This window comes from Macaca thibetana, chromosome 16, assembly GCF_024542745.1.
Source record: "Macaca thibetana thibetana isolate TM-01 chromosome 16, ASM2454274v1, whole genome shotgun sequence".
In the NCBI taxonomy this organism is placed as follows: Eukaryota; Metazoa; Chordata; class Mammalia; order Primates; family Cercopithecidae; genus Macaca; species Macaca thibetana.
In genome coordinates, this window is record NC_065593.1 from 3,173,053 (window position 1) to 3,192,460 (window position 19,408).

Consider the following 19,408-nt stretch of genomic DNA (forward strand, 5'->3'; position numbering starts at 1 on the left):
GTGGTTCTAGCTCCTCAGGAGGCTGAGGTGGGAGGACCCCTTGAGCCCAAGGGCTTGAGGTTGCAGAGAGCCGAGATCGCGCCACTGCACTCCCGTCTGGGCGACAGAGCTCCAAAACGAGACAAAAAGGCGTGGCCGTGCCGGATGCACTGGAGGGCTCCAACAAATGGGGGGGTTCTGCTGGAAAATCTCCCATGTCTCCCCAGGATAAAGTTCCCCTGCTTTATTTGGCGCTCAAAGCTTTTCTTCAAGACCCTTCTGGCCTTGGCTCCTCCTCTCCTCTCTTTCCACGTACATGAGCCCCAGCCCGGTCCTCATCCTGTAAGCCAGGTCTACAAGCATACTGTGTCTCACCTCCTGGCCTTTGCCCAGGATGTTTCCGCCACCTGAAATGCCAGTTCCTTATCACCAGTCTCCTCCTCCTCCTCCTCCTCCTCCTCCTCCTCCTCCTCTTCCTCCTCCTCCTCGTCCTCGTCCTACTCCTCCGTTGCCGAGGCTGGAGTGCAGTGTCACTATCTCGGCTGACTGCAACCTCGACCTCCCGGGTTCAAGCGATCCTCCCACACCTCAGCCTCCTGAGTAGCTGGAACTACAGGCATGCACCACCACACCCCGCTAATTTTTCCGTTTTTAGTAGAGATGGGGTTTCACCATGTTGCCCAAATTGGTCTTGGAACTCCTGGGCACAAGATCCTCCCGCCTCGGCCTCCCAAAGTGCTGGGATTACAGGCGTGAGCCACCTCGCCCAGCCTGGAATGGACATTTTTAAAAAAAATTCCCAAGTTTTTACTATGTGCCAGGACCTGTACATATACTAGCCCAATTAATCGTCCAAACACTTCAATGAGGGGGACATCATTATTATTACCATTGTATATATAGGGAAACAGGCCCAGAGAGGTGAAATGACTTGCCCAAGGCCATACAGCGAGTATGTGGCCTAGTGATGACTCAAACCCAGGCTGCCTGGTTCCAGAATCTGTGCTGTCCCTCACTGGGGCTCAGAGAGGGGAGAGTCCTAGCTCAAGAACAGTCAGGGAGGAACACAGGGAAGCTTCCACTGCAGTGTCCAGGATGGGAGAGGCTGTCAACCTAGAGAAGAGGTGATTCACATTGTGGCTCAACCTGGACGATCTACTTCCAAGAACCGCTTATAGTCTGTGTGGGAGGCCCCAGTCCTATTCTGAAAGCCAAAAGGGCCCCCTTGCTTTCATTCTGCCACATCATCCCTTCCTGAGCCTCACAGTTTAGCTCGACTAGGGAAAAGGTTTTGGGGCAAAAGTAATTAGCCTGACACCCCCTCCCCCTCACACACACCATGTATGATCTCACAACACTGAGAAATGAGGGGCAGAGGGCAGGACTTAGGGCTGCCTCATGTTGGAGCCCACTGTGCTCTGTTTTGGGGAGTCCCTATACTGAGGGGGCATCAGCGCCGCAGGCAGAACCCCAGGGGTTAGGTGAGCTGCCACCAGGCACAGCCCCTGTGCAGTGGTAACTTGATTGACACCACACTCTTTCTGGTGAGTTCCTTACTTTCCTCACCTTGGGGTCTGCTTCTGGGTAAAGCCAACCCAAGACAGTGGTGAAAAGCGGGACAATCCTGTGGCAGTTGTATCAGGGGCTCTTTCTTGATCCTTTCCATCCTGGGATGGTCTGATTGACCCCCTAGTCCTGCCAGCTGGACCTTCTAATCTCTCCCAAGTTCTCCCCACCCATCACCACCACTAGAATCCATGACAAGTTTTCCAGCTAACACTGCAGCGGCCAACTCCTACATTCACTCTTTGTTCAGTGGTCAGAATGGCTTTTACAAAGTACAATCTGTGCAGGTTGCACCTCCCCTTCCCTCTCTGGAAAACCTTTGAAGGCTCCTCATGGCTGTTGGAATGAAATCCTAAAAATTTTTTTTTTTTTTTTTTTTTTTTTTTGAGACCGAGTCTCGCTCTGTCGCCCAGGCTGAAGTACAGTGGCATGATCTCGGCTCACTGCAACTGCCACCTCCTGGGTGCAAGTGACTCTTGTGTCTCAGCCTCCTGAGTAGCTGGGATTACAGGCACATGCCACCATGCCTGGCTAATTTTTGTATTTTTAGTAGAGGCGGGGTTTCACCATGTTGGCCAGACTGGTCTCAAACTCCTAAGCTCAAGTGACCCACGGGCCTCAGCCTCCCAAAGTGCTGGGATTACAAGTGTTAGTCACCATGCCTGGCCCAGAAATCCTAAATTCTTTTTTTTTTTTTTTTTTTCCCGGAGATGGAGTCTCACTCTGTCACCCAGGCTGGAGTGCAGTGGCATGATCTTGGCTCACTGCAACCTCTGCCTCCTGGGTTTAAGCAATTCACCTGCCTAAGCTTCCTGAGTAGCTGGGATTACAGGGGCACACTGCCCTATATATTATTCATATTGCAGTAGAAACGGGGTTTCACCATATTGCCCAGGCCGGTCTCGAACTCCTGAGCTCAGGAAATCCGCCTGCCTCAGTCTCCCAAAGTGCCAGGATTACAGACGTGAGCCACTGCACCCAGCCCAGAAATCCTAAGTTCTTAATGTATCCCAGAAGCCCTATCCAAACTGTCTTGGCCCGCCTCTTCAGTCTCAGATCCTGCTACAAGTAATGCGCACCTCAGGGCCCCTGCATATGTTGTTCTCTCTCCTCATTCCCTAGCTAACTCCCACTCACAGGTCTTATCCTAGTTTGCGGTGATTTGACTGTGATTAACTGCCAGCGCCTGGTATTCGCCTCGTTCACAGTAGGTATTGCTGCTGCCATGGATCTTGCAACTATGCCCCCATCTACCTATCTAATCTCCCATTCCCAAGTGTTCCCTGCCCAGCACAAGCTCCCCAAAGCACCAGCACTTTCTGTCAACATTCATTCGTTTATTTTTTCATTCATATGACAAATATTTTTTAAGTGCTTACTCTCTGTTAGGCATCCTCCTAGGTTATGGAAGATACAGCAGGGAACAAACATGATTTTCTTTGGAATGTTTATCCCGCTCTCTTCCATCTATTCTTAGCAAACTCCTACTTATCTTTCAAAACTCAATGCGAATGTCCCATTTTCCAAGAAGCCTTTTCCCAGATTTCTCCCTTATACCACTCAAACTTGTGTGGCCCATCAAGTGATGGGGGCTTGGGGTTGGGGATACCCAAGGAGTGGGGGATGGTCTGTTCGTAGGCAATGAGTCAGGGGCCTAAGGTAACTCCAACTCCTGCCTCCTCCCTCAGGCTTGTTTTCCAGCCACTTAGCAACTCCATGGAGAAATGGCTGCCAGGCACACCTTTTGTTTGCACAGAAATAACCAAAGACCAGAAATCCAGGCTGACTGGCAGCACAGGGAGGGGCCCCTTAGAAGGACATGTAGGTGCTAGGATGTGGAGTTGGAGCAGATTCCAACATCAGACCCTGAGTAAACCAAAGGCAGAGTCTAGTTCGTCTAGGCAACTGGTGTGGGGCTTCTGTGCCATAGGCAGGAGTTAGGGGCAGGGTCTGCAATGTGTACGTGGCAGAAGGCCTCATGGTCCTGCCTTCTGCTCCACTGCACCATGGGCCAGACTTTTGAAAGTTCCTCCTGCTATCTGACCCAAGTCTGCATGCTGCCATTCCATCCCAATTCAGGATGGGTCTTCTTGGGTTCTTGGGGATTTTAGTTGCTCCTCCTGCCTCCTCTTAGTGTCCTCCAAGGCTCTGGCCCCTTACAGGGGTCATTGATCCTGAGAGGTCTAGTGATTTCTCTGAGGCCACACAGTGAGTCTTCTGGAGAAGGTACTGGAGGGCTGGGAGCCGGGTCACAGCAGGGTGATCTCGCTGGGGGGCAATGTGAGCCGCTTCTCACGGGCACTGAGCAGGTTCTCCACGTGCACAGCCACCACACGACACAGTTCCAGTCCCTGCAGGTGACAGTGACAGTCCATGCCCACCCAACACTTGCCCAGCTCTTACCTTGGGGTGGGATGTACAGAATGGAGAGGTGGTTGGGAGATAGGTGGAGACCACCATTCATGCAGGAACCCTTGTCCCCACCTCCCCCAGGGCCTGAGAGGAGCATGAAGAACTGGAAGGCCAAATGGTGGGGTGTGGGATGCAAGGGGTAAGCAAGCAGGAGACTAAGTGCCTCTGCTGGCTTTGCTCCGTGTGAGCCGTGTGACCTAGGGTCTATCGCTTCACCTTTCTGAGCTTCAGTGGCCTCATCTGTAAAGTCACAATTGACCAGGGGACTGCCTCACAGACAGGGCTGTGGTGAGGATTCAGTGAGGCTTTACTGCATGTAAATTCTTTTTTTTTTTTTTTTGAGACAGAGTTTCGCTCTGTCACCAGGCTGGAGTGCAATGGTGCGATCTCGACTCACGGCAACCTCCGCCTCCCAGGTTTAAGCCATTCTCCTGCCTCAGCCTCCCGAGTAGCTGGGACTACAAGCACGCACCACTATGCCCAGCTGATTTTTGCATTTTTAGTAGAGATGGGGTTTCACCATGTTGGCTAGGATGGTCTCCATCTCTTGACCTCATGATCTGCTCGCCTCGGCCTCCCAAAGGGCTGGGATTACAGGCGTGAGCCACCATGCCCGGCCACATGTAAATGCTTTAGATTTAAAAAGTATGAATCCAATCAATAAATGGTAACAGTTTCTAACTGTCTGTTGCCATGGTTACCGCCTGGCTCCCACAGTGCACAATGGGCAGTGACCCAGGCTCAGTGCTCCCAGTTGGAGCGGAGTAGGGGAAGGCATCAGGGAATTGCGGAAATCAATCTCTGAATGTGGTTCTCAGATGGAAGCCATTGTTGGAATCCCCCCAGGGAAGCTGCTCTGAGAAAGGAAAATCATGTTAGCAGCACTCTGAGTGGTAACTGTGTGCCAGGCCTTGTCCTAAAGGCCTGATGTGTCCTACCTGTTTTAATCCCCCCAGTGTCTCTAAGAGACAGGAGCTATTATATCCCATTCCACAGGTGGGGAAACTGAGGCACAGAGCCTTGAAGCTCCAGACTGCACAACTGGTAGGTGGTGGGATTTGAACCTGGATGGTAAGAGACCTGAGGATCACACTCTGAAGTGCTCTCTGCTGAGGTTAGCTATGCTGGCCCTGCCTTGGGGGCCACCTCGGCTAATTAAATCAGCATGTGCAAATGGAGTCTTCTCCTCCAGCCAATCCTTTACCTACCCACAGGCTGCCATGTTCTAGGCCTTTCTGGGATTGTTGCTGCATTTGACAGTGTGGAACCTGAGGCTCAGTGAGAAGCAGGGATGCCTCAAGATCCCCTCACACAGCCTGTCAGAGGTGGGCAGGATGGGGACCCAGGTCTGTTGGTGCAACACTGCTGCACTCAGACATCACCTCCTCCTGGAAGCTCTCCCTGATTACCTCCCAGATAGCTCAGGTCCCCTGTACACCCTGCCAGCACTGATCAAGGTATATTTTATATCTGAGACTTGAGGCTCTGTGAGGGCCAGGGTTGAGGGACTCTCAGTCACCTCAGTATCTTTGCTACACAGAGATGCTCAATGGACCTATGCTGAATGAGTGAATGAATGTAGCCCCTGACACATACAGGCCAGAGGCAGAGATGGCAGCATAAGGAGGTCACGTGGTGCTGCAAGGAAGTACGAAAACCAAAGAGGCCTTCATCCATCCATCCATCCATCCACCCACCCACCCCTGCAACCAACAAATATGTATTGAGCATCTACTATGTTCCAGGCACTGAGTTATGGACACAGCACGAACAAGATGGACACAGTCCTGCTCTCTTGGAGCTGACATTCTGATGGGGGAATGATACAGTTTGGATATTTGTCCCTCCCAAATCTCATGTTGAAATGTGATCCCCGGCCAGGCATGGTGGCTCATGCCTGTAATTCCAGCACTTTGGGAGGCCAAGGTGGGCGGATCACTTGAGGCCAGGAGTTCGAGACTGGCCTGGCCAACAGGGCAAAATTTGTCTCTACTCAAATACAAAAAAATAGCCAGGCGTGGTGGCGCGTGCCTGTAATCCCGGTATTTGGCAGGCTGAGGCAGGAGAATCACTTGAACTGGGGAGGCAGAGGTTGTAGTGAGCCGAGATTACTCCAGTGTAGGCGACAGAGCAAGATACTGTCTCAAAAAAAAAAAAAAAAAAAAAGAAATGTGATCCCCAATGTTGGAGACAGGGCCTGGTGGGAGGTGTTGGGTCTTGGAGGCAAATCCCTCATGAATGGCTTGGTTACCGGAGGTAATTCATGAGTCCTCACTCTAATAGTTCACACAAGAGCTGGTTGGTTGGACCCTCTCTCTCTCATTCCCTCTCTTGCCATGCGATGTGCCTGCTTCCCCTTTGCCTCCTGCCTTGAGTAAAAGCTTCCTGAGGCCTCCACAGAAGCCAAGCAGATGCTGGCACCATGCTTCTTGCACAGCCTGCAGAACCGTGAGCCAGATGAACCTCTTTTCTTTGTAAATTATGCAGCCTCAGGTATTCCTTTATAGCAACATAAAACGGATGAATATAAGGAGATAATACATAAACAAATAACTAAATGATTTCCAAGGCATAATAAGGGCTATGGAGGCATGGATCATGAGTTCTTAGGGACGAGGGTTAGGGAAGGCTTCTAGAAAAAGGTGATATTTGTGTTGAAACCCAAATAAAGGGAGACAATGGGCCCTGTGCTGAATCAGGGAAGAGCGTTCCAAGTGGAGAGGACAGTGAGGGCAGAGGACCCAGGGCAGGGAGAACAAACTCAGCACAAGGGAGCCAGGGTGGCTGGAGGAATGAGCAGAGGGGAGGGAGGTGGCAGAGGAGGCCACAGAGGTCATGAGAGGAAGGGACAGGGATGGGAAGGACTCCCAGATTTGGGGCCTGAGTGCCTGGAAGGATTGGGAGGAAAGCTGTAGAGGACTGTTGGTCTCCAAGGGGGATGCTGAGGGAGCCTGGAGCTCAAGTAGTCTGGGCAGGAGGTAGAAATATGGATGCTGTGATGGTAGACATGGTTTTGAAAGCCTCAGTATCAGATAGGGCGCCCTGGGGAAAGGCCCAGACTCAGCAACGTTTAGAGATTGTCTAGGGGGCCAGGAGTGGTGGCTTACGCCTGTATGCCCCTCCCTACACTTTGGGAAGCTAAGGTGGATGGATCACTTGAGGTCAGGAGTTCGAGACCAACCTGGCCAAAATGGTGAAACCCCATCTCTACTAAAAATACAAAAATTAGCCAGGCGTTGTGGCACATACCTGCAGTCCCAGCTACTCAGGAGGCTGGGGTGGGATTATCGCTTGAACCCAGGAGGTGGACGTTGCAGTGAGCTGAGATCATACCACTGCACTCCAGCCTGGGCAACAGAGCAAGACTCTGTCTCAAAAAAAAAAAAAAAAAAAAAAAAAAGATTGTCTAGGGGAGGAAGGACCAGAAAAGAACCAAAGAAGAAATGACCAGGTTCATACAAGAAGGTTGGAGAAGGCTGGGTGCGGTGGCTCACACTTATAATCCCAGTACTTTGGGAAACTGAGGTGGGAGGATCATTTGAGGCCAGGAATTTAAAACTAGTCTGGGCAACATACCAAGACCCTGTCTCTACTGGAAAAAAAAAAAAAAAAAAAAAAAAGGAGGTAGGAGAACACCACAGAGCCATTGTACGGGCTCAGGGAGGTGGCCTCTGGGAAGGAGGCGGCAGGCCTGGGGCCCAAGGCTACCAGTGGGTAAGGCAAGGATCTATGTGACCCCAGGCAGGAGCAGATTGGGGTGTGGTGGGGAGTGCATTAGGACCCTAGACCCAAGTAACAGGCTCTCCAAGAGGCACAGGGGGCCAAGGAGACTTTGGTCCTGTCCCTCAGAGGCAGGGCTAGGGCAGTGGAAGTCTTTCCCCTTGCCCTGGGAAATCCCCCGCTCCAAGACAGGCCCTGTCATGGGAGTGGTGCTGGGCCCAGACCTGGAGGGGGGATGTCACAGGCTGGACAGGGCAGACGTGTGGGTGTCAACCTCAATTCTGCCCCTTCTCTGGGCCTGAATCCTATCTCTTCAGTGGAGTGAAAACGCTAGTCCTGCCCTGACCCCAGGAGGCTGTGAGACTTGGACAGGAGCCTAGAGGTCATCCATGCTTTTTTTTTTTGACACGGAGTCTTGCTCTGTGCCCCAGGCTGGAGTGCAGTGGCGCGATCTTGGCTCACTGCAAGCTCCGCTCCCCCGGGTTCACGCCATTCTCCTGCCTCAGCCTCCCGAGTAGCTGGGACTACAGGCACCCGCCACCTCGCCCGGCTAATTTTCTTGTATTTTTAGTAGAGACGGGGTTTCACCGTGTTAGCCAGGATGGTCTCGATCTCCTGACCTCATGATCCGCCCGTCTCGGCCTCCCAAAGTGCTGGGATTACAGGCTTGAGCCACCGCGCCCGGCCAATCCATGCTTTTTTACATTTTATTTTAGAGATAGGGTCTCACGTTGTCACCCAGGCTGGAGTGCAGTGGCACCATCACAGCTCACTGCAGCCTCGAACTCCAACTCCTGGGCTCAAGAAGTCCTTCCGCCTCAGCCTCCTGAATAGCTAGGACTATAGGCACTTTTTTTTTTTTTTAATTTTTGCAGAGTCTAGGTCTCACTATGTTGCCTGGTCTCAAACTCCTGGGTTCAAGTAATCCTCTTGCCTTGCCTCAGCCTCCCAAAGTGCTGGGATTACAGGCATGAGCCACAGTGCCTGTCTCACCCCTGCCTTTTAAGTAACAGCCACAATTGCTGCAAACATAGGAAGGCCCAGGACAGGTGGGTCTCAGTTTTACCATCTGTCACACAGGAAGCCCAGTTTCTCCACCCTCAGTCCTGGGGCCTACAATCCAGCCTCCACATCTCAGCCCAGGTGAACTTTCTCAAACCTCTAGTGTCCTTGCCCTGTCACCAATCTTCTATGGCTCCATACTGCCCTTTGCCATGTTCCCACTGCCAAGTTGCTTCCCTGGATGACCACCATAATGATCTGCAGTTCTGTGCTGCGCTGTGGTTGGTTCTGTCCCATGCACTGGCCTGGATACTCCCTGGGACATGGCAGGGACCTGACATATCTTGGAGCCAGGCCCAGAGAAGGGCCCAGTGAAGGTAATGTTGGGCTGAGGGCTGGGCCCACCTGCTCCAGCTGCAGCTGCAAGGTGTGCTGGGCCGCCACGTCCCCTAGCGCAATCTCCACGTAGGGGTAGCTGGAGTTGGCCGTGGGCCGCTGGGTCCGCGTCGACTGGATCTCCTTCAGGGGGAACTTCACCATCAATTCCTGGGAGTAGGGGAGAGGGGCCAGACAGGCCTGTGGGTGAGGACAGTCTCAACCACTCTTACCCCTCCCCTGCAAATCAGATCTATAGGAGGCACGAGACTCACTCCAGTTCAAGTACCAGTTCCCCAGTGACTTGTGTGACTTTGAGCAAATCACTTTACCTCTCTGGACCTCAGTTTCCTCACCTGTGAAATTGATTCAACAAATACTGATGATGCATCTACCATGTGCCAGGGACTGCTCTAAGTGTTCTAAGTGCTTGGGATACAGAGGTATTGGTGCCCTGAACTTCACATCAAAGTTGCTTCTTGTGAACACCGGCACCTCTTTTTAAAATTTCCTTTTTGTGGAAAACAGGGCCTCCTGTGTTGCCCAGGCCAGTCTCAAACTCCTGGGCTCAAGGAATCCTCCTGCCTCTGATTCCCTAAGTGCTAGGGTTACAGATGTGAGTCAAGTACCTACCCTGTCTAGGGGCTTTTCTTCTGGCCCAGGAAGCAAACTTAGACCACATACAGGGAAAGTCAGAGTGATAGAGAGTTAATGCCTCAGAAAGAAGCCCTTGCTAATGACAGATGGGAAGTGTTGAATAGACACCCCAGCTCCCTTGTTCCCAGGACAGAAGCAAAGCCCTAGGCTATCTCTCAGGGCTCCCCAGCTGGACTGACCTCCAGGTGCCCACATCAGCAACTTGCTTGCTAACACCCCCTCTACTGGCTCCATCCCTTCCCTGTCTCACTTCCTCACTCCAGTGTTTCCTGGAATCAACTCTAAATCAACCACTTGCCCTGGAATCCCTGTCTCAGGGTCTAGTTCTGGGAGCAAAAACTAAGGGGGTAACAGGTCCTACTTAATATGGGCTGAATCATGTCCCCCACCAAATTCCCATGTTGAAACCCTAACTCCCAGTGCCTCAGAATGTATTTAGAAATAAGGGCTTTAAAGAGGTGACTAAGTTAAAATGAAGCTGTTAGGATGGGCCCTCCTCCAATATGACAGGTGTCCTCATAAGAGGAAATTAGGATACAAAAAGAGATACCAGGGCTGTGCGCACACAGAGGAAAGGCCATGTGAGGACGCGGCAAGAAGACAGCTGTCTGCAAACCACCAAAGAAACCAGACCTGCTGACACCTTGACCTTGGACCGCCAGCCTCCAGAATTGTGAGAAATCAACTTCTGTTGTTTAAGTTACTCAGTCTGTGGTCTTTTGTTACGGCAGCCCAAGCACACAGATGTACTATTTGAGTGCATAGGGTATGTTTTACCTCATCTCACCTTCACAACAGCCCTATGGGTGGGCTCAACTCTTATCCTCATTTTCCAGATGAGGAAAGCAAGGCTCAGAGAGGGCAAGAGACTTGCCTGAGATCATAAAGGTGGTAACCAGTGGAACTGGGCTTCGGTGGCTGGAGGTCTTGGCCCCTTGGAGGGGGTAGGGGACCAGGGAACAGAGGGTGGTGATGGCAGTGCCAGGCTGAGGCCACTCACATGAGTCTCTGTGCTGAGAAAGTTGAGGCCATTGTGGTTGACAGCAAGGATGCAAGGGGCTGGCACAGCAATGTTGCTGCAGCTCTGGATGAAGAAGAAGGAGGAGCCGAACATAGGTAAGGCGCTGAGGAGGCCTGGGCAGGGAGAGGGGGTGGCAGTTACGTGCTGGGCAGGGTTCACTGACAACAGCCATGGCCCTGAACTGCACAGCTTCTCTGGGCTGTATCCAGCCAATGCAGGAGCCCTCAGTCTGGGTCTCCTCCCATCTATCTGGCCTCCCTTCTCACGGCCTCTTCCTCTATCCCTGCTTGTAGCTCTTCTTCCTCTGCCAGGGCCACTTTGAGCCTAGGTGACATCTCCATAAACATTGTAAAGACATGTTTTCTCCAGGTAGGTGCTCAGCTTGACCGGCACTGAAAAATGCCTTTGTGCAAAGAAAGAGGTGCCTCCATATCCATGCTCCATGACCACCCTCCTCAGCAAAGCCCCCTATGATCACCTCCCCTCCCCTGCAGCTCTTACCCAGAAACTGGGCACGGGCCTGGTGGGGGCTGAGCGCCTGTGTCTGCTGCCGGTGCTGGCTGACCAGGTTGAGCCAGGTCGAGCCTACTGTTGTACGGTAGAGCTGGGCTGGGATGTACTCCTGGACTTCCCGCCTGTGTACGGAGGGAGGGGAAAAAGGTCCCGAGTGAGCTCCCAGGCTCAGGCAATCCTCACCGTGCCGCAGGCATGCAGAGCAGACCTGATCTATGCACCTCCCTGGAAGACTAAATGCTAGGGAGTGTAAATGGGCTGAAGGTGGGGTAGAGGCGCCCACAGTGCCTTGGTACTGCTTAATCATGGCCAGGGCCAGTACCACTAGGATCCCTGTTTGCAGTTAAGGGAACTGAGGCTCTCAGAAGTTCACCGACTAGTTCAAGGTTACACAGTGACTGAGTGAGTTAGCAGCATGGGTTGGTGGGGGCAAGACTTGAACCCAAGGCAGTTTCATCCTTTATACTTTCTGCCCCCAAGGAGAAGTAAAAGCCAGAGGGGTGAGAGGAAACATCAGGGTGGGCAATGCAGCCACAGGGCTGGGCAGAGCCTTGAGCAGAGGAGTGCTGGGCCTCCAGGCTGAGGCCCCTGGGCATCAGCTTGTCCCAGCCCTCTTCCCTCTGACACATGCTGGCTGCTACCTGAGGCAGACCCTTTACCTCTTTGGACATGTGGAAAATATCAATAGCAGTCCCAGCCCATCCTGACCAGCTGGAGCTGCAGGTGAAGGAAGGGTTGGGAGAAAGCCAGGAGAGAGACCCCCTGCTCCCCAGAGATCCCCTGGGTAACATCTGTCCTTCTTTCCACTGCTGGGGTAAGGGCCTGGCATCTGAACCCAGTCTCCCCAGTTTTGGATCCTGGTTCCCCCATTGTTAGCTGGCTAGACTTCAGTAAGCCATATAACCTTGCTGGGCCTTATCTGTAAATAGGGAAAATAAAATGAAGTTGGGAAGAATAGCTGAGATAATGCAGATGCAGGGTCCCTTGCAAAAAGTAAGAACTCGATTATTATTATTATTTTTTTTTTTTGAGACGGAGTCTCGCTCTGCCGCCCAGGCTGGAGTGCAGTGGCCGGATCTCAGCTCACTGCAAGCTCCGCCTCCCGGGTTCATGCCATTCTCCTGCCTCAGCCTCCCGAGTACTTGGGGCTACAGGCGCCCGCCACCGCGCCCGGCTAGTTTTTTGTATTTTTTAGTAGAGACGGCGTTTCACCGTGTTAGCCAGGATGGTCTCGATCTCCTGACCTCGTGATCCGCCCGTCTCGGCCTCCCAAAGTGCTGGGATTACAGGCTTGAGCCACCGCGCCCGGCCTTCGATTATTTTCATCCGGGATTGGGAATAGATCTTTATGTTCTTCTTGCTCTTTTTTTTTTTTTTTCTTTCCTTTTTTTTCTTTTTTGAGACAGAGTCTCACTCTGTCGCCCAGGCTGGAGTGCAGTGGCACGATCTTGGCTCACTGCAAGCTCCGCCTCCCAGGTTCATGCCATTCTCCTACCTCAGCCTCCCGAGTAGCTGGGACTACTGGGACTACAGGCGCCCGCACCACGCCCGGCTAATTTTTTGTATTTTTAGTAGAGACGGGGTTTCACCATGTTAGCCAGGATGGTCTCGATCTCCTGATCTCGTGATCCGCCTGCCTCAGCCTCCCAAAGTGCTGGGATTACAGGCGTGAGCCACTGGGGCCCGGCCGCTTCCTGCTCTTTTCACTTAAAATCATACTTAAAAAAAAAGAGCTTTAGGCTAGGCGCAGTGGCACGTTGAGATTACACCTGTAATCTCAACACTTTGGGAGGCTAAGGAGGGAGGATAACTTGAGCCCAAGAGTTCGAGACCAGTCTGGCCAACATGGTAAGACCCCTGTCTCTACAAAAAATTTAAAAATTAGCTGGGTGTGGCCGGGCACGGTGGCTTAGGCCTATAATCCCAGCACTTTGGGAGGCCGAGGCAGGCGGATCACGAGGTCAGGAGATCGAGACCATCCTGGCTAACATGGTGAAACCCTGTCTCTACGAAAAAATACAAAAAAAATTAGCCAGGCATGGTGGTGGGTGCCTGTAGTCCCAGTTACTCGGGAGGCTGAGGCAGGAGAATGGCGTGAACCCGGGAGACGGAGCTTGTAGTGAGCCAAGATCGCACCACTGCACTCCAGCCTGGGTGACAGAGTGAGACTTCGTCTCAAAAAAAAAAAAAAAAAAAAAAAAAAAAAATTAGCTGGGCGTTGTGGCATGCACTTGTGATTCTAGCTACCTGGGAGGCTGAAGTGGGAGGATCACTTGAGTCCAAGAGGTCAAGGCTGCAGTGAGCCGTGATAGGGCCACTGCACTCCAGCCTGGGTGACAGAAAGAGACTCTGTCTCAAAAATAAAATAAAAATAAAAATAAGGAGTTTTACATATTGAGCCCTTACTGTGTTACAGGTGCTGGAATATACATGGTATGGACATCATCTTACTATTCTTTTTTCCAGGGATTCTTAACGTGTGGCCGAGGGGGTTGAAAACCATTTTCATCACAACACTAGGAACTTGTCGTTTTCTCTCTTGTTCTCTCACAAGTGTACAGTGGAGTTTTCCAGAGGCTACATAACATGAGATGGCAACAGGCTGACTGCAGAAGCAGATCTGGGAACCCAGCTGCCTTAAGTCAGACAGTACAGAGCTTTGAAAATGTAAAAGTACAGAGCTTTGAAAATGTAAAATTCCTACTAATTTTTTTTTTTTTTTCTTTTGAGACAGGCTCTTGCTCTGTTACCCAGGCTGGAGTCCAGTGGTGCAATCACGGTTCACTGCAGCCTCGAACTCCCAGGCTCAAGTGTTCCTCCCACCTCAGCCTCTCGAGTTACTGGGACTACAGGCATGTGCCACCACACCCATGAATCACTAAATTTTTTTTGAAAATATACTCATTTTTCATAAAAAGTTATTTATATTGACATTTAGTGGGTTTATTATTTTTATTTTTAACTGAATTAATACATCAATATTTTAACAGGGTAAATATATTAACTGATATAACCCACATAAACAAAAGCTCTTTGAGGTCCTCTTTTTTTTTTTTTTGAGACGGAGTCTTACTCCATTGCCCAGGCTGGAGTGTAGTGGTGCAATCTCAGCTCACTGCAACCTCTGCCTCTTGGGTTCAAGCAATTCTTCTGCCTCAGCCTCCCAAGTACCTGGGGTTACAGGCGTGCACCACACGCCCAGCCACGAGGTCCTGTTATTATTATTATTATTATTAATTTTTATTTTTTGAGACGGAGTTTTGTTCTTCTTACCCAGGCTGGAGTGCAATGGCGTGATTTTGGTTCACTGCAACCTCCCTCCGCCTCCCGGTTTCAAGTGATTCTCCTGCCTCACCCTCCCAAGCGGCTGGGATTATGGGCATGTGCCACCACGCCTGGCTAATTTTGTGTTTAAAATAGAGACGGGATTTCACCATGTTGGCCAGTATGGTTTTGAACCCCTGACCTCAGGTGATCCATGCACCTCAGCTCCCAAAGTGTTGGGATTACAGGCGTGAGCCACAGGGCCCAGCCTATTATTATTATTATTATTTTGAGATGGAGTTTCGCTCTTGTCACCCAGGCTGGAGTACAATGGCACAATCTTGGCTCACTGCAACCTCCACCTCCGGGGTTCAAGTGATTCTCCTGCTTCAGCCTCCTGAGTAGCTGGGATTACAGGGGCCCGCCACTACACCCGGCTAATTTTTTTTTTTTAATTTGTATTTTTAGTAGATAGGGGGTTTCACCATGTTGGCCGGGCTGGTCTCAAACTCCTGACCTCAGGTGATCCGCCCATCTCGACCTCCCAAAGTACTGGGGTTACAAGTGTAAGCCACCGCGCCCGGCTGAGGTGCTCTTTTCAAGAGTGTAAAAAGGTCCTGAGACCAAAAATTTGAGAATGACTGATGTACACTGTGAGCATTAATTATAACTTAGAGAACACCAGTTTAAAGGCTGTCTAGGCCAGCCAGGGTGGCTCATGCCTGTAATCCCACTGCTTTGGGAGGCTGAGGCAGGAGGGTTACTTGAGCCCAGGAGTTCAAGATCAGCCTGGGCAAAGTAGCAAGACGCTGTTTCTACAAAAATAAAAAAGTTCAGCCTGGGCAACAGAGCAAGACCCTGTCTCTATAAAAAGTGGTATATCGTTTTTAAAAAATAAAGAAAAAATCAATAATTAATTAAATATATAAGTAAATAAAGGCTAACACCCATAATTTACTTGACTCCTCCCTGTTGCTGGATATTGAGGTTACTTCTGATCTTTTGCTCTTGTAGCAGCATTGCAGTGAATGTTTTTGTGGCTAAATCTTTCTGCATAGCCACGTGTATTTCCTGGACCACAGGGAACATGTGTCCTGAAACCTTTTTTTAACATTACCTTTGTTCTGAGCTAATAATATCAACCAGAAGCAACTTGCGAAAGAGAGGCGGGGTCCCAGCTCCTGTGGCTAGTTGGAAAACTTCAGCCCCCAGGCAAGGAGAGCCCCTTCCCAGACAGCCCCACTGGTATAAGAGGGGAGTCTGGGGGCCTGGGGACAGCCAGCTCTGAGGCGGGTGGAGGTGGGCTGAGAGGGCAGGGTTGCCTGTCCACCCCAGCTGAGACAGGAGGGCAGGTGCTCACACGCTCGGCAGGTAGAAGTGGTCCTTGGCGCGATGCTGCAGTGAAGCCAGCTTGGACACCTGCTGCAGCAGCTGCTCGCTGGGCTGGCTGGCTGGCACACTGCTGAAGAGGCCCTTCAGATAGTCAGGCAGGACCTGCAGGGAGCACCTGGGTAAGGGGCTGCCAGGCAGGCACACGTATGGGCACTTGGCTGCAGGAGACTGGGGACGTGCATGTTTAATGATTGCAGCCCCATCCTCTTCTGGGGTAGGATGGCCTATTACTTTCCTGGGTTTTGGGGAATGATGGCAGAAGCACATAAGGGTGATGTGGGAGGGCTGTGGCCTTGATGCCCATGAGGGAGTCCCCACAGCAACCTTGCCAGGATGTGGGTTGGCTGGTGAGAGCAGAGCATCAACACTGCAGTGTGGTCATGTATCTATCAGGCCTGCTGTTTCTCAAAACTGAGTGTGCCTGAGCCACAGGAGGGCTTGCCAAAATAGACGGCCAGGTTGGGCTCCAGAGGCTCTGAGGCAGGAGGTCTGAGGTGGGACTTGAGGATTTGCCAGTCCACAAGCCTCACATTGAGTAGCATGGTGCCGGACTGCACAGGGCTATGCTTCAACAGTGACACCATGTGACCACAAAAGCTACGTGACCATATTGTGTACAATTCCTGAAGTTTTGGCACCAGTTCCACAAAAACACACACTTTCTGTTCAAGCACTTCCACACATACTGGCTCAGTAGGAGAGAACCCAGACTTTGTAAACTCCACGATCCTGACTTAGAGGACTTCCAAGTCTCACAGAATAACACACAGACAAAAGTGACAATACTAGCAAACCCTGGCTTAGCACTTGGAGCAAAGGACAGGCCCATGTTCAGAGGAGGAAGACATCTGAAGGAAAGGGGAACGCAAAGAGGGCCTAATGGAAGACGTGTTGTTTGGGGACAGCTTGCTGGGAAGGACTTAAATAAGCTGGGAAGTGCAGATGGAGGGATGGCATGCACAAAGGCCCTCAAAGGTAGTGAGGGCTGTTTCGACTTCTCCAAAGAGACCACATAGGGGAGCAGAGGCATCAGGGTTAGAGATGTCCACAGGGCCTGAATCATGAACACTTCAAACGCCACAGCTGTGGAGTCTGACTCACAGGCCCAGGGGAGCCTAGAAGGTCCCAGAGTCCAGAGAAGCCCACGTGTGCTGACCTGGTTGTAGTGCATGGTCACATATAGCTCATTCTCGAACTTGAGTGGCTGATCCCAGAGCACACGCCGGAACCACAGCATGTAGCCGCCGTCCACCTGCTCCATCTCTGAGGCCACATCCAGGATGTAAGCACGGCGACTGAGTGGGCACACATGCTGGCCTGCAGAGAGCAGGGAGACAGGGCTGGGTGGGGGCATATGTGCACACACACGTGTGTACACGTACAGAGCATGTGTACAGACCCCAACCTGCTACCCAGCTGAGGTATCACCTCGGACAAGCCACCTGCCTGTTCTGGGACACAGCTTCCTCATTAAAGGAGAGCGTGTTTGTTGAATGGGGTGTCCTATGTTTTATTGAAATGTTGATGACCACAGATGGTAATAACTCCAATGCAAAGCTTTAAGTAATGCTCCATTTCTCCCGGGGAAAGAGGGGCTGCTGAAGAGTGCCCCCAGTGTGGCCTGCCTGGATCTGGGAAAATGCCCTGCATTATGCTCAGAGAAGGCCCAGCTCCTTTCCAGAGGAGGCTGGGGACAAGGACAAACACAAGAGGCCTCAGACTACAAGACCTAGTGGGTAGCTTTCTGCAGACCTCCTTCAGGAGAGACCCCTTGCCAGGCACTTGGCATAGGTGGGGGTGGGGAGGATTGGGGTCTGAGCCTGGGAGAGGCTCAAGTTTTCCTCTCTTGCACTGACATTTTTGCCACCCATCTCACACCTGCAGTAAAATCTTACTAAAGAGAGGGGGTTTGGTATGATTACATGATTACCACTATGTGACTGTGGATAAGTCACAACTTCTGTGGCACGCTGAATAATGACCCCTGCAAAGATGTCCAGGTCCTAATCCCTAGAACTTATGAATATGTCACCTTCCTGGCAAAAGGCACTCTGCAGATGTGATTAAGTTAAGGATCTGGAGATGGAGATGATCCTGGATTATCCAAGCAGGCCCAACATCATCAGCACAGGGGTCCTCATAAGAGGAAAGCAGAAGGGTCAGAGTCAGAGGAGGAGATGTGAGACCAGAAGCAGAGGCTGGCAGGGAGAGAGATTTGAGGATTCTACACTGCTGGCTTTGGAGATGGAGGAAGGGGTCATGGACCAAGGAATGCAGGCAGCCTCTAGATGCTGGAAGAGGAAAGGAAACAGATTCTTCCCTAGAGCCTCCAGAAGGAACCTGGCCCTGATGCCATTTTCATTTTAGAACTTCTGACTTTCAGAATTATAAGGTAATATATTTGTGTTTTTTTAAGTCAATAAATTTGTGATAATTTGTTATAGCAACAATAGGAAACTAATACAGCCTCCCTGGGCCTCAGTTTCCCCACCTGTAAATGGAAAGACTAACAGTCTCCACTTCATAAGGTGGTTGTGGGGATTAAAATAGTTCACAGAATGAAATGCCTTTTTTTTTTTTTGAGACGGAGTCTCGCTCTGTCGCCCAGGCTGGAGTGCAGTGGCACCATCTCGGCTCACTGCAAGCTCCGCCTCCCAGGCTCACGCCATTCTCCTGACTCAGACTCCCAAGTAGCTAGGACTACAGGCGCCAGGCTATTTTTTGTATTTTTTTAGTAGAGACGGGGTTTTACCGTGTTAGCCAGGATGGTCTCTATCTCCTGACCTTGTGATCTGCCCGTCTCGGCCTCCCAAAGTGCTGGGATTACAGGCTTGAGCCACCACACCCGGCCTTTTTTTTTTTTTTTTTTTTTTTTTTTTTTGAGGCGGAGTCTCGCTCTGTAGCCCGGGCTGGAGTGCAGTGGCCGGATCTCAGCTCACTGCAAGCTCCGCCTCCCAGGTTTACGCCATTCTCCTGCCTCAGCCTCCCGAGTAGCTGGGACTACAGGCGCCCGCCACCTCGCCCGGCTAGTTTTTTGTATTTTTTTAGTAGAGACGGGGTTTCACGGTGTTCGCCAGGATGGTCTCGATCTCCTGACCTCGTGATCCACCCGTCTCGGCCTCCCAAAGTGCTGGGATTACAGGCTTGAGCCACCGCGCCCGGCCTTTTTTTTTTTTTTTAGATGGAGTTTCGCTCTTGTTGCCCAGGTTGGAGTGCAATGACATGATCTCAACTCACCGCAACCTCCTGCCTCACTGTCCCGAGTAGCAGGCAAATGCCACCATGCCTGGCTAATTTTGTATATTTTTAGTAGAGACAGGGTTTCTCCATGTTGGTCAGGCTGGTCTCGAACTCCCGACCTCAGGTGATCCACCTGCCTCGGCCTCTCAAAGTGCTGGGATTAAAGGTGTGAGCCACCACGCCAGGCCTTTTTTTTTTTTTAATTCTTTTTTTTTTTTGAGACAGAGTCTCACTCCATCACCCAGGCTGGAGTACAGTGGCATGATC

At 51.3% G+C, this 19,408-nt stretch overlaps 1 protein-coding gene across 2 annotated transcripts in view; it reads right to left on the reverse strand.

The window, feature by feature from the left end:
* Positions 1-2,867: 2,867 nt before the first annotated feature.
* Positions 2,868-19,408, reverse strand: part of MYO15A (myosin XVA) — a 74,437-nt gene continuing 57,896 nt past the window's right edge. For both annotated transcript variants that reach the window (XM_050763361.1, XM_050763362.1), the window contains 6 exons: positions 17,058-17,218; positions 15,870-16,003; positions 11,234-11,367; positions 10,712-10,845; positions 9,085-9,225; positions 2,868-3,896 (listed from right to left, as the gene is read on the reverse strand). In XM_050763361.1, the coding sequence (XP_050619318.1) occupies positions 3,795-3,896; positions 9,085-9,225; positions 10,712-10,845; positions 11,234-11,367; positions 15,870-16,003; positions 17,058-17,218 (806 nt within the window). In that variant the 3' untranslated portion in view covers positions 2,868-3,794. The remainder of the gene's footprint in view (positions 3,897-9,084; positions 9,226-10,711; positions 10,846-11,233; positions 11,368-15,869; positions 16,004-17,057; positions 17,219-19,408) is intronic.